The 18,669-nt window shown below is 39.9% G+C and overlaps 1 protein-coding gene across 1 annotated transcript in view; it reads right to left on the bottom strand.

Annotated features, from left to right (window-relative positions):
* Positions 1-18,669, bottom strand: part of SOS1 (SOS Ras/Rac guanine nucleotide exchange factor 1) — a 41,958-nt gene that overhangs the window by 10,161 nt on the left and 13,128 nt on the right. The window contains exons 6-12 of the mRNA XM_072333067.1: positions 18,287-18,430; positions 16,935-17,045; positions 16,736-16,834; positions 6,925-7,052; positions 5,309-5,964; positions 881-962; positions 379-501 (exon numbers count right to left, since the gene is read on the bottom strand). Coding sequence (XP_072189168.1) covers positions 379-501; positions 881-962; positions 5,309-5,964; positions 6,925-7,052; positions 16,736-16,834; positions 16,935-17,045; positions 18,287-18,430 — 1,343 coding nt within the window. The remainder of the gene's footprint in view (positions 1-378; positions 502-880; positions 963-5,308; positions 5,965-6,924; positions 7,053-16,735; positions 16,835-16,934; positions 17,046-18,286; positions 18,431-18,669) is intronic.

Raw genomic sequence — 18,669 nt, 5'->3', positions numbered from 1 at the left:
CATTTAAAGAAGCCACTGTAATGTTATCAGTTATGTAAAAAAAAAGTTTAAGATGTTCTCTGCATAATCTTTGTGGGAAAGTTATGCCTCATGGAAAGATGGATTTTTTTAAAAGCCTACAAGCCATAACTTCTGGAATCTGAGTGGCACACCTGTAGTTTAAAACTCAGCAAGAGCCTTTATCAAGGCCTTGCATGCCATGAATTCAAATTGCCACCAGATTTTCAAGCAGCAAAGCCAAAACAGCTCACTGACCCCCTGTGCTGTCCAATAAAGCACCTACAAGAAAGGCTAACAAAAAAAGCCCCTGCAGCCAAAACGTGGCATTTAAAAAACTTTAAAGGAAGCCACTTTCGCTCCCATTGCTACAGTACTCACCGTAGCTGCACAGGTTGAATGTACTCCTTTCTAAATCTTTTTAGCTCAGCACTAAGAGGCTGGTCTCCGTTCTCCATAGCAATACGATCAGCTTCTGTTGGCTCAGGTTCTGGAATTTCAAATCTAGCACAAAAGATGGGGATAAGCACCAATCACATCACCTATTACACTCATCTCACTCATATGAATAGATGTTAATTAAGGTAATTTGAAATTCAGATCATTTCCACATGTCAGGGTTTTATTTTTTGGTAACCATAGGAAAATCAGTTAAAGTCAATACAAATACAGATTTCAGAGACAGAACTGTGCTATCCAAATAATCCTAAAACTTTTGGATATAGCTTGTGCGTTTTATCTGCAATCCTTGGTGACCTTGAATCTTTGACAACTGCTTAAAAATTGTTTGTTATGGAACAAAGCCAACCAGAAAAGAAAAGTCTCACAATGCTACTCCAATAACAAAATAACACACTTGATTTGAACAATACCAGTGGCATACCTTTCTATTAGCAGACTCAACAACTCCTGGGGTTTACAGAAGGATCTATACGTTGTGAGAAAGGTCCGAACAAAGTTGGGATCTAAGAAAAAGAATAATTTTATGCTCGTGTCAGCAATTCTCTAGTGATTTATACTTAAAAATAACCTGAAGTCCAACTATCTCCTTTGCAATTAAGGATGTCAGAGTATCAGATTTACAGAGGAGATAACGTAAAATAAAACTGCTTTGGTAACAACCCAGAATCACTCAAAACAGCAATAAAAAGCAGAATTCAAAAAGCAATTTTAATTCTGTTTGATAAACATAAAAATGACTTAATCTGCCTTGTATTATTAAAAGACTGATTTTCTTTTGAAACACTTTGAAAACATTAAATACATCTACTTATGGTTATGAGCCATCTAGTAAACAACTTTATTATTATTATTATTATTTTTTAAAACAAAAGTCATGATAAAATAACTCAAAAACCACAGCAGGTAACTGCATTGGATAAGAATGGTGTAACACTCTGGCATGGAGATTGTTTTCCCCAACCTGGTACAACTCATGCCCAGCTCATGTCTGCTAAGGAAGATGAGGTATTTTTTCAGCTATGCCAAGTTCATTTTGCTTCAAGAAAACAAACAGATTTAACATACACTGATTACATACTAGTTTAAGATATTCAAAATAGTTTTCGTAACAAAGTAAGAACTGAAAACAGAAAACCAAAGCATTTCCCTTAATTACAAAAGCAAACCCATTTGTTTTCAAGTGAGAGGAAGTACAGTGACAGCCTGCTGGCACTACACAGCGCTGACTCGAAAAAGGTTAACACTGCTATCACTGAAAGTTAATGAGCAGGTCGCAGTGGCTTTGCACATTAAACACGTATACAGATTTTATAAAAACAAAACCAAATGGGTAATTTTTTTCATACAGAGTGGCTGGGCAGCATACAGGACTTGAAGCAGGAGCTCTTACAGCCTGTAATGCAAACAGAAACCTTGCATTATTTACCTAAGTTTACACAACACATCATCAAACGTTTCATGACCTTGACAAAAATCCTCTTTAACTACTCCTGTTGTCCATCATGAACACTCTACCTTTTCTGAAGCCTCACTGAGGCAGCGCTCTGTAGTGACACTGCACAGATGAGCCATGCCTTGTGCCACCCAGCATTTCCTCACATTTCTGTTGCATGCTAATTCCTATTTCCTGAACGATACGTTGGCTACTCTGCTTAATCCTCTTTGTTTCCTTTGTTACTCATTTTTTCTTAACATGATACCTCTCCTACCTCTTCTTGAAACCGCACTTCTCAAAGGCCAATCTCCAAATCCTTTCACATAAAGAATGTCCTCCCTGTCTCCATCCTCACCACAAAACAACATGACTTTTCACGTCCTAAAACCCAAGTACATAACTAAATAGTCACTCACATTTTCACAGCTTGCATTCTGTTGACTTCATCCACCTTAAACAGTGTTTGTCTGCGTGAAAGAGAAGCAAGCTCTGAGTCCTGCCTATTGTTATCTGCAGGTAGACTCAGCGTCTAAATCCACAATACATACTGAATTTCAAATCAAGTACATCAGAAAATCAAATCTAGCCTTGTTATCTCACTAGCAAAATCCGCAACTCAAAACAGCATACAATATAGGAGCAAGTGTTAAAAAAAACACAGACAACACCAGTTAGTCAGGATGTCTGCTCATGTGATAATTCTCTCTTCAATACAGCCCATTTTAAAGCTAAAAAAGAACAATAACTTGTTCTACAAGGATTTATAAATAATCACCCTTGAATTCCTTAAGAAAGGAAACGGACACTATGATGACGCACACGCACTCTTAACATATCAAAGCTTTAAAAATAGAAGAGCACTGCTCTATAGATAAAAAAAATGCCTGGAGTTTCCAATCTTGGTACCACCTAGCCTAGCCACTATTAAGTGAGTATCAGGAAAAGGAGGAGATAATCAACACAGAACACATTAAAACTAGTAAAATCCACCACGATATGCAAATGGGACAAGAATCTGAATTTCCAATGGAAGGGCAGCTTCCCTCAGGTTGAAATACAAGGAAAGCTATTGTGCTGAGGAGCCTCCTTCCCAACTTGGCTAAGACATGAACTGATTGCCCACTGACTTCAATAACCAACTACCTCAACTTCAGCTACTTCCAACAGATCAGCACAACCTCCGCAGTTCCATCTGTATCGACCCCTTATAGGATGTGAGCTACAAGAAGAACATCTTAGAAGATTCACAGCTACTCCAAAAAAAAAACCAAAACCAACAGTCTTTGGATAGATCCAGGACTAACATAATGACACTGCATCTGAGATCAGACACTAGAGAAGTCACAGCTTGCCATTCTGGCCTAAGTCAGTGCTGTTCTTTTAAGACTACAATGACACATGCACAACCCTACTGTGGGCCAAAAAAAGAACCAACAACAATCTGCAGCTATGTGGCTACGTACCACAGGGATAGCCATTTTCCTACATCTCAGAGCAGAAGAGCAGCTCTGCACTCAGTCGCGCACGTACAGAAGAACAGCTAAAGGATTACTATGGAAAGTGGCTGACCTCCTCACTGCACCTCACAAAATGCAACAAAACACTGAATGATTTATGTAGGAAATGGACCTCATTTCCTGTACAAAAGCCTTTTTTTGCTGAGTCACTAAATCTCTATTCCTTTGTTTCCCTGGAAAAGACAGCAAAGAACAGCTAAAACAACTACATTTCACCCCCATAGAAAGCCAGCTCTAAAAAAGAAGACATATAATGAAAGATAAGGATCTGGAGAAATGACATACAAGCTTAGCAACTCAGCATCAGATCCACGTATGTCATTCTCACATCTTTAAGGTTACAAAGATTAACTGAATTCATCACAGGACAACCTGTTTGAATGTGGTTCTCCTGTGTGTCAAATGTAAAAAGCAACACAAGAGATGTATTTCAACAAGCCATATGTTCTTCAAAAACAGGCAGCCCTGCTGTCTTAAGGAACTGCAGGAGACAGCTCACTGTACAGACAATGCATGGAGAGCACTGCCGGTGACCAGGCCAGGGGTACAGCAAGAATCCCCTGCACATGGAAAGGGCAATCTTCAATGGGATGCAGGCTGCCCAAAGTACAGTGAATGCATACAAGGGCACTAAGTGGAACACACCTGCTAGCTCTCTGCCAATTACAATTTCAGCTTTTTAAATAATCCTCTTCCTTTCTCTAGAGTGGAATTGCTCTACTTTAACTTCCGAAGAGATTAGATTATGTCAGAAATCATACCAATGGCTTAAAGTTGATAAAAGAAAATGAAGTCAGGCACAAAACGGCTCTGGTAAAAACTGCCAGCAAGGTATTGCATTTGTGTTTCTAATAAGCGATAGGGAAGCTAAGCTGAAGGAAGAGCAGAGAAGGGCAATAAAAGCAGCAGAGTGAACAGATTTCCAATCACTCAAAGAATAAAACAAAAAAGTACTACAAGGACACTAATTATATTCTGCTTACTCCAAGCTTCTTCTAAACAAACATTCCTGTTCCATACTGGACTCTGAAACTGAGCTGCAGAACTACTTGTCAGAGTAAGGATAGATAGAAAAAAAACTATAGCTGAACAGGAGAAGTACTTACATCAAGATGAATAAAGGTTCAGAATAACAGCCCATAGTGGAAAAATAGTGGAAAAATCAAAGATGAAAAAGATTGTGGAGGGGTGGGTGGGAAAAAGCCCATGTTCTGCAGCATTGCTTAGAAAAATTCTGGAGCACTACGCAGAAAGGCTACACACACATGCTGAGGTTGGACTGGATGAGCCATTTGCTTTCACACAAATGCTGTTCATCACACAAATGTATCTTCAACAGAAGTAGAAACCTTTGCATAAATGTCTTAATTCAAATCCTCACTTAAATTCGGACAAGGTAAAAATTACTCAAGCCACTGCTTTAAGGAAGCTGTTATTTGCTGTACTCGTTACACGTCAACACAGACATAGGCAGTAGTTTACAAAGTGCAACCCTTAACTGGAGAAGCCAAGCATACAGTTCTCATCTGCAGAGCTAGAGCTGTGTGCCTCCTCATCTCAGAAGTCTCAAGGGAAGGCAATTCTTGCAGCCTACAGGAAAAAGTACTGTCTGGAGCTCAGTTCCTGCTGGATCCTGCCCCCCGCCATCCCACGCAGGAGAGTAACCAGATGCATGTGCAGATCTCACTACAGTCAGTCAAACTGGATTCATTTCCAGCTGCTGCAGCCACAGAGGTGCAAATTTAGAATTCCAAACCTTAACTCAAAAAGCATTTCAGAATATGTACACCACAGAGCGTGTTTGTTTTCCACACACGGTCTGCGTTTTGCTGTACTTAATACGGAAAACAAGAAGCATAAACTAATCATCACCTGTTCTGGTTATGAAGTGCCTCACCTGCATACATGTGGTAAGTCAGCCTCTCAATAAGTTTGACAACAGTTCCTGCCTTGATGATGGGGATTCCAGATTTGGGCTGCATGTTTTCTTCAAACACAATATTCTCTTCTGAGTCAGGTTCTGCAAATCTGTAAAGCTCAGGATTTGGAAATCTCATCTGCTCCTCTTTTTCCTCCTGCAGCATCGTTACGTCCAACATCCTTTCCAGCGTACTTCTATATTGCAAAGATATCAATGCTGCCATCCAGTTATTTTTCTCTTCAGCTGATTTAGCAGCAAAAATAACACTGTTCTCATCTTTTAAGATGATTTCAAAAGCATGTCTGTACTCATTAGTGTCGTCTTTATCATTAATTTGTACCTTTCGCATGAAGAACTTTTCTTTCAGACGATATTCTGCATTGCTAGCACCGGGAAGTCTTGGCTGGCCGTGATTTGACTTACAGCAAATCATCAAGCCATCAAATAGAAATATGTGTCTCTCGTGTTTTGCTCCAACACGTGTGAGCGTTCCTTCCATGATGAACTCATTACAGCATTGTCCGATGTCCTTACCCTCCCAACCATCGATATTTTTCTGGATTTCATTCATTTTCTTGATTGCTAGCTGTTTCCCCTTCATCTGCTGAGTGTAGAATCGGCACGCAGATTCACTTCAGTGCACGATGGGAGAAAGGCAGTTTATTAGTATACAAGTACTTAAAAACATGGCCACTACTAGCAACAAAAATACAAGGTAATCCTGAGTGGTGAAAACCCCACTGAGAATGCAGTGTAAGCACCCAGTATCAGGATCTTCTCCCGAAAGCACCACTACAAGGCTTGAAGAATGTTTTTGCAAGTAATCCATCTGAGCATGTTTTAGCTTCTATGCAACAGATGTTCTACCTAAATGCAGACGATGCAAGCAAGGAAACTGTCAGTGCTTCCTAGTCTAACACATCTCTCATTTTCATAGCTGGTAAACAATTTTAGAATGCACTGATTTCAAAGAAGCACATTCAGAGAAATAAGTTGTTAAATTCATTTGTGTCCGAGCCCAACAATTGCAGCAGAGAAGCTGTCTAGCAAAGAAAATGCTGAAACAATTCTCAGAACAAAAGCAATATTTAAATAACAGGTTAGAAAAATATTAGCATTAAATCAAATGGCAGACAGTAAGACCCAAGAATTTACTACAGTTGTTCTACTGATTGTTATGTATATACCTACTTCCATTATCCACATATAGTTTTAGTTAGCCATTGCATATAAAGCTCTTCAAATTACTTTAAGTAGTTTCAAATCCAAGAACATTCCCTTCTAAGCACACACAAATGCTCCTGAACACTATTTTTAGACTGATATTTATTATCTGAGTATAACTAACCTGCAAACGTTGTAGCTTTCAAGTGAATTTTCACAGCGTCTCAACTACGAGTATGGAAGGACACAGAAATTTGAACAGTTTTAAAACAATAACAAATTATCTTGGCTTTGATGTCACTTCCTCTGAAAAAGCAGGCTTGTCACAAACTATTTTGTTCATTGTTTACTAAAAGAGGAAACTGGGAGCCCTGGATTTATAGCAAAGCGCTAAGAGCAGAAAGCAGGAAAAATGGAACCGTGTTTACCTAAGCCTTCTTTTTGCAAGACTTTTGGAGCATATCCGTTCCATACTGCTTTGAAGATTCAGTAGGGCTGTTATTGCTTGCTTCAAGCACTCCTTATCCTCTTCATCCTCACTTTTTTCTTCTAGTTGCTGTGAACATTGAAAGTCAGATACAGTAAGTACCACAAGCATTTTGGTATGCACAAATCCCTACGCCTGACAAAGGAAGAACAAATCCAACCACTTGATGATTTTGCATGTTCCTGTTTGCTGCGATTAACAGAATAACCAGGTGCATTACTGATACAGGCAAGAGAGACAATTCTCTATTAAGAGCTCAATCTCAGTTAAGGCAACAGCATTAGTTGCCAGACCCCATCCACAAACAAACTGAGACATACATTTTTTTCCTTTACCTCAGAACTACTTTGGTCCACCTCACATTTTCAAAAAAGAACCCAGTAGAAGCGTCACCTCTTAAAAGGTATGAGGGAGGAAGGAAATCTGCTTGTGTGCTGTTCTACAGCATGAGATTAATTGTTTGTAACACTTGTGAGTTCTTGGAACACGACCACCAGACCCGCAGCTCTTATTCCTCCTCTGCTCAGTAGTTAGTCAAGATTTTCCTCGCTGACTTTTAATGGTGGAACACATGAAAGCCTGTGAGAAGCCACCACTTCTCTCAGCCACACTGCCTACATGCTTGCTAGCTCAGCACAGGATCAAGTACACAACTACATTCATGCCTGTTTGCTAACATGACCTTTCTTAAAAGAACAAAGCAACTTTATAAACTAAAACTACAGTAAAAGAGTTAAAACTAATATTTCGTACCTAACTACAGCTACGACATGAGCTGCACAGAACAAGTTCTACTGTTTTTATACTTCCATCTTCCAGTCTACACAATGAAGTGTTTCACTTTAGAATGAGTGAAAATAAATGACTGCCTACAGCAGCAGTTTAGGCATAAACCCTTGTTATCTCATCAATTATTTACAGGATTAATGGGTTTCAGACTAATGTGCCACCAGGAATTGGCTCCACACAACTGAAAGATTTATTTTGGCAGAAGAGGTAAAAGTAAAGTGGTGTACATCAGAGCAACAGACACCCTTGGAAATGGTACAACTAAACACTAAAACAACACAACAGCGCAGCCTTTGCTTCCAGAAAGCTCTAAGAGAACATACAACTTCAAGCAGGAATAGTCCACCTTCCTCATATTCTGCTCCCAGGATTTAACACTCAGGTAACATCTCCCCTTGACTTCAGTTGTGTGGGTCACCTGCATTTAGAAAGGATCTCAGACAAATGAGGCAGGTGCAGCAATGAAAAAAGAAAGTCAGAAAAAAAAAAAAGCTAAGAACAAAAAAGTATACTTGTATATTATATATAGGTATACTATAGTATAACTTCCTTTGAGATATTACATCATTTCCACTCAAGAGTTCAAAGGAGGCTTCTTTGTCTTGAGCAATGGCTTAGACACCCCAATCAAACAGAGAGAAGAAAGTACCCGTGCACAAAGCAGAATAAAAACAGTCCAGGCTGGATATCAGGAAGAATCTCTTCCTGGAAAGAGTGGTGATGTACTGGCACAGGCTGCCCAGTGGGAAGGGTTCAATCCATGTGGAGATGTGGCACAGAGGGACATGTTAGCGTGCATGAAGGAGATGGGCTGATGGTTGGACAAGATGATCTTGTGCCCTAAGGAAGGCTTCCTTTATGATCTGCCAGCTCTGCACTGCTCCCTTGTCCTTGAGGACAGAATCCCAGAGGATTTTATTGACCAACCCCCTGAAGATACTTTTTGAAGTAATTTCCCTCCATTTACAAAGATTTCAGTGTTCATCAGAGAAATCCAGAAGTAAACTGCATGTTTTTATAGTAGTGGCTGAGAAAAAGCAGTTGTTTCCCCCATCCTGATCCAGTGGAAGCAACCTATTTTTCCAACTGTATGTACAAACTCAGCCTAAGTCCAATGATTGTAATTATACACCAGATTTAATATTTAGAAAGAAGCATGCAGAAGCATGAACTAGAAGCAGACTAACACAAATGGCAAATCATAAAGTGCCCTGAAGACATTCCTCTGGAACACAGAAACGGAACCTGGAAGTTTTATTTTCTGGCCTTATCTAATTACCATGAGCTGGTATCAAAAACAGTTCTTCATCAAAACTAAGCTAAAACTGCAGCTATGCCTTTCACCTTACCACTGACCCTCAGACACCTCGGAAGAGGTTATAGGAAGTGAAATGGCAACACTGGAAGTGCTTGCAAATTCCTCTACAAGTCTCACTGGTTTTTGTGTAGGCGTGCAGCGCCCTCTAATGAACAAATCAGGTAGGTGCCAAGAAGCATGATTTTCCTTAAGTACCAACTCCTGCGATGAGCACCACACTGCAATTTGTGAACTACAGATTCCCTGATTCATTTGAGATGACTACGTGTAAAAGACAACAGCACAGAGGAGGCAGACAACTTAAAGCCCACAGCGACTCAACAAAACATGTGGAGAACTGGCAAAGGAAACCCGATGTGTAGTGTAACCTCAGTGCCTTCTCTGTAGTGTAATGCTATGTAATCGAGCAACTCAACATCCACAGCAACTTGAAGGATGCTGACACCAGTTACTTCAGCTTCTGTTCTAATGCCTCAATCACTTTCTGCAGTGCTCCATGAGAAGGAGGGACCAACTGAAAGGTAATCCTGAAACAAATCTTTTATGAGGAGGGATTAAAAAACAAAACAACAGGGCTTCTCCTCTTAGAAACGCAGGCTGATAAATTTGCTAACGCTCTGCTATAAAACAATTATGGAAGCCAGTTTTGTTAACAGAACTATTTTCTCAGAGTTCCCTCTGACTTTACAGTTCCTCCAAATAATTGCAGTTCAGCCCAACAGTCTGCAAGGCATTTCACAGTAGAAGTGTAAAGGACACTCAATATTCCTGAACACGCACCCACAGCTGTAACATATTGATTCCAAAAGTCATTTTTCTTTCATACAAACCTGGACAATCTTGAGCACAGTAGAATAAAAATATACATACATGTAACATTATTACAGCAAGAAGCCTGTTTCCAGTAACAGTGGAAGAACTTAAGATATCTTATTAAAGTAACACTAAAGTCTTTTTCTCCTCCCAGAATTTATTAGTTAGGAATTCTCATTTTAATTTTAGAACTTAAATTATGGAGTCTTCTACAAACATGTCCAACATTAAGTCCCAGACAATAATTATTTCCAAAAAGTCCAGCATTTTCTTGGAGGTGCATATTGAAATACAGAGAAGCAAAAAAGCGCTTGTCTTCTTTCACATCAAGTCTTAACTCTCAGGGTTGACAAGTGCTCACCCATTGATTGAGTAAAGTGTGAAAACAGAGGAAAATATGCATCATCTGAACTTCCACTGCAGATGTCCCAGTGCTTGCACAGCTTGACTGCATGGCTTATAGCAGATCTGCAAGGTACATGGAAGGTCTCAAATTCCACTTGAGTCCAAAAAACGAGACTGTTTGTGTTAAAGAGAGAATCATAGCATCACAGAATCAAAGAATGGCCTGGGATGAAAAGGACAATGACCATGTAGTTTCAACCCCCTGCTATGTGCAGGGTTACCAACCACCAGACCAGGCTGCCCAGAGCCACATCCAGCCTGGTCTTGAATGCCTCCAGGGATGGAGGATAATCATCCACGACCTCCTTGGGCAACCTGTTCCAGTGTGTCACCACCCTCAGAATGAAAAACGTCCTCCTAATCTCTAACCTAAACCTCCCCTGTCTCAGTTTAAAACCATTCCCCCTTTTTCTATCACTATCCTCCCTCACAAACACCCATTCCCCCTCCCGTTTATACATTCCCTCCAAGAACTAGAAGGCCACAATGGCTCTCCTTGAAGCCTTCTCTTCTCCAAGCTAAACAAGCCCAGTTCCTTCAACCTTTCCTCACAGGAGAGGTGCTCCAGGCCTCTGATCATCTTAGTGGCCCCTCCTCTGGACCCACTTTAAGAGCTCCCATGTCCTTCCTGTACTGGGTGCCCCAGGCCTGGACGCAGTACTGCAGATGGGGCCTCACAAGAGCTGAGTAGAGGGGGACAATCACCACCCTGCTGGCCACCCATTTTTTCATGCAGCTCAGAACACAGTTGGCCTGCAAGGTATGACAGAAAGGAACTGCTGCTTTGTTTATTTAATATGGGTGCTCTTATTGGGGCAGTGCAAACGCATGCAGGAATTACAACAAATCTGCACAAAGAAAAAATTACACTACATCAAAATGTTCTTTCCAGCCTTGTTTTCAAGCAAGCTTCTTCATGCTTTGTATTTCCTAAACATCCAGACTTTTTGTAGGCAACTAACTGCCACGTATGCATTTTAAATGCCAAGATTTCACTACTTGAGAAATGGCTACTTGTTTATAGAAGGCCTTCTCAGAGTACATGTGCTCTGCATTCTCTGAAAATATGTTTTTTGCATATGCTGACATCTCTTCCACAGCAGATTCATCACTTTTTCTGCAACGAACATACAAGTTCACACAAATCCTTCCAGAGCCTTCATGCTCTGTAATTCTTACCATCACTTTGGTCTGTCTCATAATTATTATCCAACTTGCACAATAAACGAGAAATTCAAGAAGCATAATTCAAGTTGATAACACTTAATCAGATCCGTATTTTAAATACCACAGAATATTTACCCATGTGCTTCCACGCTTGTATTTGAGCTCTTCTACTTTAGTCCCCAAAATCTGTCATCACAGCAAAGGCAATTCAGTCTGCAAATACCTTCCTTTCCTTTTTCATGACTCCAAAACAGACTGAAATCTGCTCTTACTGCTCCAACACAACTGAATCTGATTCTTGCTGTATAAGTTTGAAAGGCCACGAGCTAAAGAGAAAAACACCTCCCTGTGCATAAAAGCATATTTGTTTTTGAATGCTACTCTGGATGAATTCAGAGTTTCAGAGATCATTCTGGGTAGGAATGGTAGAACCCCATTAATTTATCTGAGAAAGGATTAACACAAAATAGCAGATGAAGTGAGGGACAAGCAAGACTCCGTCTGATGACAGTCCACAGGAACTATGGATGCAGCATGTTGTATTAATTTTTTGTTATTTCTTACATCTTTCCATCAGCTCCCACCAATAGTACAGTAGCTGCCCACTACAGCATTCCTAGTTACCAAAGTCCCAGGCAGACTCGTCCTGCAGGAAGCCCTAGAACAAGGATCAGAACATGAGGCACCGGAACTCTGAACGTAAATGCATAAGGGAAAAAGTCAGAGAGTAGCCAGTGTTGCACCTGATTTCTCCAAAGACAGCATCACCTTGGTAAGGAGAGTTCAGCACGATGCCAACCTACTCCCTGCTTCATGGGACCAAAGTGCAGTATTTGATGGTCTAAGCAGCAGAAAGGCAATAGCACTGCACAAGCAGCACTGAGCAGCACAGTAAGTAGAACAAAGGGAAGAATTTTTACTTCTAGCTCTTCCAAGCTTTTATCCAGCTTCTGCAGTAAAGCAATTTTAGTACAATAATGGAGAAAATACTCTACAAGGTAATTCCTTCTCATTATAAAGTTTCCTCCAAATACAAGTCTGCTTTTCAAAAGCCCAGACATACCTAGTACAAAAAGACAGCACCAGAGCAACAGAACATCACAGCTCTATTGCACGTGGCTGTCACCAACAAATGAAGCAGCAGGCATGCCAATACACATCTCAGATACACACACAACCCAGCAGAAACACCACAGCTACACAGACAAAAAATACATTCTGGGTAATTCTTCCAAACAAGAAGTTGCCTCAGAGAGACTAATTAGTAACCACATTTATGGGAAAATTGCACACACATATGAGACAAAGTCTTACTTTTCCCTCATCTCCCTCCTCTGGCTGTCACACACACAAAGCTGATTTAGAGGCCAACCCACCAGCATTTAAAGGAGAAAAGCAAGAGAAATGTCATCAAGGCAACCACAAAGAGCTACAGAAGAACTAGAGCTTCATTTACCTGCATGTACCTCCAACTCCTATGACAGGAACAAGCTCAGCATCAGTGTAACGCTTCAGAAATAATTTACATCTTCATTGTGACTTAAGTTTTCATAGCTTCACAATACAAAGAAGTAGCTTTCCCCCCCCCCCCCCCCACCTACTGTTACATTCCAGGAAGCCACACCAGACTTGAGACCTATTTTGACATCGCCCCATCTTTTGTCCTCCCAGACACTCATACACCATGCAGACCCTATCACCCACAGCTGCATCAAGCTATGTGTTCTCCCCAGCACGTAACTCATCAGCTGTTGCAGAAACACAAAACTGCATGTTACCTTTAATAGAAGTAAAATAATTTTGCTCCCGTCTGTAGTTAAATATACAAATACATGCAAAACAGTAATATTTTTGCTCTTTTACTTTCAAAACAATATTGTATGTACAAGCTACTGTGCTTGGAAAGAAGCACAGCAGACAACAGAACCTATAATTACACTGACAGCTCTAAATATAAGCAACACAGACAATATTTCAGGACAACAAATTGTAATTGCAGGCACTGTAAAAAGTTAACAGACTGCCAAAGATCAACTATTAGAACTCAGCAATTCTCCATACCAAGGTAATCCAGCCCAGGTATAGATCATATCACCAACTTAATTATGTGTTATCACAGAATCATTAAGGTTGGAAAAGACCTCCAAGATAATCTCATCGTGTCCAACCGTCCATCTACTACCAGTATTGTCCACTAAACCCTCAGTGGCTTTCTTACAGTGAGGGGCCCAGCACTGAACACAGCACTTGAGACAAAGCCTCACCAGAGCTGAGTACAGGGGGACAAAGAGCGCTCTGCTCCTGCTGGCTGCACTATCGCTGATACAAGTCAGGCTGCCATTGGCCTTCCCAACCTAGGCACAATGCTGGCTCATGTTCAGCAGGCTGCCAGCTCACATCCCTGTGATCCTCTTCCTCCGTACTAGAGAAGTGGTTCCTTACCTTGGAAGGCCCTGCCAAACCAGACTATTCCTTTAAAGATACATTAATACAGCGAAAGAGGAAGACAAGAAAGAGTTCAACTGAAGAGAACTTCCAGTCAAGCTGAATAGCCAGTCAAGATTAGCAAATTATTTAAGAAAAACGTTTTGGGGAAAAATAAAAATAATAACCACAAAACGCTATTGTAGAAATGGAAGCACCCTGCAAATTTAAGCTTCTAACAGTTAGAATTCAAAGTTAAAAATACTTAAAAGACAAATTCCCATACTCAAGTCATAGTAGCCAAGTCTGTACTTGCACAAACATCCACAGAGCTCTCCTGTCTTATTTTATCCAAGCAAAATTTAGATGTGCTTTTAGACAAAAATGAATTGCAAAATAATCTTCCATTTACCAAAAAGATGGAAAGAACATCACACGCACACACACACACACACACACAAATTCTCAGTATCTCAAACAGTGCACAATTCAACTTAACCTTGTAAGCATCTTCAGTAATTCAAGGTCCTGGATATCGCAGTACCTGGACCACTCCGTTATTACAGATATGAGTTAACATCTAGAAAAGCCCATTCATTGTATCTGCAAATTTGCACATAGGCACAGTCTCACAAGATGTTGTTATTTTATTTGCTTAATTTCTTACATAAACTTTTGGGGATTTTTAGGCTTTTTGAAGGAGAGCGCAGCCCTTGGTCATGTGCTGATTTTCCAAAGTTATAGCAAAGAGCTTCGGCCAAAAATAGAAGGTGTATTTGTGTGCTCCTGGTGCTCTGCCAAGCTTCAGGAGGGCTTTTGTTTCTAAACACGATAAACATCAGTGGAGAGAAACTGCATTTTTTGTAGTCTGAATTGTTAGTGGGTGACTTTGAGATGCATTTTAAACAGGTAACTTTAAAGCATGTGAGATTTGACAACATGCTCCAAGAAAAATGCCAACCCCTTTGTCCTTCAGAATCTCATATTCAAAGAAAACATTTTTCCCACTACATACAATACTCCACCAATATTTTGTTTCCTCATCTCGAGAGACCCCTTTTTGTAGCATGTATCTTAATTATTCACAGATACGCTTTACCAACACTAAATCAGGATTCTTACCATAGAAAGTAATTCAGTACAACCTTATGTCAATGAAATGGCAGGATTATACAACTGAACAATTCCCTTTTGCACCCTTCTGCAGCAATTTAGGCCATTTTTAAATATAATCGAGCTGAAATCTGTCTGAAGATTTCAGATGTAAGAGCAAAAATTGCCAGCAGAAACTGTTTGAGGGAGGTATTCATATGCTGCATGCACTTATGTACTGATAGATGAAACTACTGCCATGAAAGCTGCTGTCTCGATTCACATGCACTTACTGTCCATCACTGTCTATCACATGTATCCCATCTGGCAGATCACAGTGAAGAAAGCCTGTGAAGTTATTACCACACACTGAACAAAATACAACTCAACAGTATCATTTCTATAGGAGATACAGGGAGAGAAGGGAAGAGTTTCACATGAAGCACAGGTATGGAGTTGTGAAAGGACCAACAACCCCTTGGAGCTGGGCTTATCTGAGAACCCAGTTTGCCCTACAAGAGATGGAATACGAGCTGTTCCTCCTTCCTTTCCTAAGCATATACACCCTTTCCTGCACTGAAATCACCAGTGGCAAGAGCTAACACAGGATGCTTGTTTCAGGTGGCATTAATTTATGCCACGTCTATTACATAAGACAATGCTACATTCATGTAGAAGCATGCAAAGCAATGAGGTAGTACATTTTAAGACTATACAATAGAATTATGAACAGAGGGACCGTATCTATGTAGGTTTCTTTAATACAGAACATATACAAGCTGCATCAGACCTCCCTTCTTATGAACAGTCAGAAAAGGAAATGTTTAAAATGTTGAAGTCATCTGAAAAACTGGAACAAACCCATAAGCTGGAAAAACAAATTGAGCAAAAGTCTCAAAAAAAATAATTTTTAAGTTATATGAGATGAACTACATGCTAAAACTGTACTTTAAACCTAAATCAGTAAAGAGGGTGTTGAGACTATGTTTACAGTTTTAAAAATGACCTACTTGGTTATTTCTCAAGACAACCAAATAAACTTCCACATCTTCCTTGTAACTTCTGAGCCAAACCACCCCACACAATGAACATGAAGAAGTTTGAAACGCTGTATCCTTCAGGAATTTAGATTAAGTCAATATGGAGATTTTACTTGAAAAGTTTACTCATAATGCTCCCACGATTACTATTATGGATTAATTAATAAATCGCTCCTAAAAACGTTCCATATCTACTTCCCATACATGTGCGTACTATCCACTCTTTGGTATGGCAACAGTAATGTGAGGTCTCACTGCAAAAAATTCAACTAAGCCTTCCTGGGAAGGAAGGAAGGAAAACACTTATATACCCACCCATCATAGGATGCGCATTGCAAGGTCACCATTTCACGAGAATAAAGTCTAAACAGAACAAATCTTACTGCAGTCTTAACTGTGCAAAATGTCAGCTTGAGAAAGTCTCAAGCATTTTGTGATACAGCCATATGTCATTATCTTCCAACACTGTTTAAACTATCATTCCAAGAACATAAGCACCTACATCCCTATTGATTTCTGAATTAAAACTGACTTGATAATTCAACACAAAAAGCATTAGCAGGTGTAGAACAGCTCTAGTACGCACCAGATCACATACAGACTGCCTTTCATTCAAATTATTTACATGTAACATTTTTTACATCTAACTGATCCCCCAAATCATCCAACATGGAAAATGATATTCAGTGACGCAATGATCTTACTTTTAGTAGTTCAAAATAATGAAGACAGTGGTAAACAGGGGCAAGGAGCAGCCGGGGTAGAACATACTGGACGGCTTCTTTAAAGCCTTCACCTATTGACTAGAAAAGAAATAAGTTTCAGTCTTAAAACAACAAATGTATCGAAGCAACAGTATAATGTAATAATAATAACAGTAATGCTTGCTAAAAAGAAAGTTACCTGTAAATAAAATGCTGCTCCTGGCTTTGATAACTGACTTAGAAAATGATCATGAAAACCAGGTCGCAAAATATCTTGTGCATACGATTCATATGGATCAAACGCTAGTTCCTATGAAAAAACAGCAAACTGATTTAACAACTAAACTTATTTCTGAAAGAAAATACATACACTACATTGGAGAGATTTGTTTGCCTAGTTATTCTAAAACATAGAGATGAACCAGTACTGTCAAGCTTTATGTAAAATGACTCGTGGAATAATTCAGGTTGGACATTCTCTGTGGAGCTTAGCTGGATACAGTTGGCTTTCTGGGTTGTGAGGGTACATGGCTGCCTCATATCCAGCTGTCATCCATCAGTACCCCCAGGCTTTTTTTTGCAAGGCTGTGCTCTATCCTTACACTAACCTGCTTGTACTAACTATGGGATTCACCACAGCCCAGGTGCAAGACCTTGCTCTGGGCTTTGCACTTAAATCTCATAAGGTTCACCTGTGCCCAGTGCTGGAGGCCTGTCTAGATCTCTTCTGAATTGCATCCCATCTAGGTGCAGTGATACCACACAGCTTGGTGTCATTTGCAAACCTGATGAGTTTACACTCAATCCCACTGCTGATGTCACTGATGAAGATGTTAAAGAGTCTAAGTACCAGTACTAAACTCTGAGAGACACTACTTGTCACTGATTTCCATTTGGACATTGAGCCACTGATCGCCACTCTCTGGGTATAATCTCACAACCAGTTCCTCATTCATCAAACACTCCACTTGTCAAACCCATATCAGTTCTCATGACCTGCAGAAACCTCCTGAACTACTTTGACCACAGTAACTTGTCCTCCCGGTGGATGTCAGCATGGTTATTTTCCCAGAAGCAACAGGGTCTGTGGTAATAACTCCTTGCTAAAGAAGGCTTTGATTGGTAAATTTTTGCAGAAGCTCAGCCACAACATTCCTTTTGAAGACCTTCCTCTGTAATTCCCTCCATCTGCAAGCTTCAGTTTCTATCCCCTAGCAAGCCTAGTGTAATAGTCCTCCTCACCACCTCAGGACACCTGCTGGCAAAGAAGCCCTTGCTTCACTCTGCTGTTGAAATCTATTCACTGGGCTGTTGCTTTTTTGTTCCTCCTACTCCTACTAAAGGTTAAACAGCCTACAAAGACTGAAGACTAAGACTATAAAGGTGAATGCACACTAGAAGAATAGTTTACTCACAGCTGGGGGAGGGTTAGAAGAAGTAATCCAAAATCTAAATTAAGGCACCTTGACAGACATGCACTTAGCACCTATGTGCAAATCCTTAAAGTCCACATGATTAACAACAGCAACAGAAAAATCAGTATTTTCTTACCTCAGCCATATCTTCAAAACAGCTGCCTACTAACGGATGAGGACTACCTTCATCTGTCATTTCAACAGTGTCTTCTATATGACCCAATAACTTTACACTAAGTTCATGAATGTCTGATATACGACTAAATATATTTTCAACATCCTGCAAGGCAACAGAAACAGGCAAAAATCAATGAGGAACTGGACATAATTTGAGATACAATGTTATGTACAAAACAACTCTGTTAGAATATGAGAATTAAACATTTCCTTAATCAGAACAAGAGTTTAGAATCAATATTGTGTAGATAACTTTTGAAATATAAAATCATAGCATTTATTTTTAAAACAATGACTTTGTATATGTACATATAAAAATATAAGCATTTACAATGAATCTAA

Source organism: Excalfactoria chinensis, chromosome 3 (genome assembly GCF_039878825.1).
Source record: "Excalfactoria chinensis isolate bCotChi1 chromosome 3, bCotChi1.hap2, whole genome shotgun sequence".
In the NCBI taxonomy this organism is placed as follows: domain Eukaryota; kingdom Metazoa; phylum Chordata; class Aves; order Galliformes; family Phasianidae; genus Excalfactoria; species Excalfactoria chinensis.
Note: the sequence above shows the minus strand (reverse complement) of the source record. Positions and strands in the feature narration are given on the sequence as shown.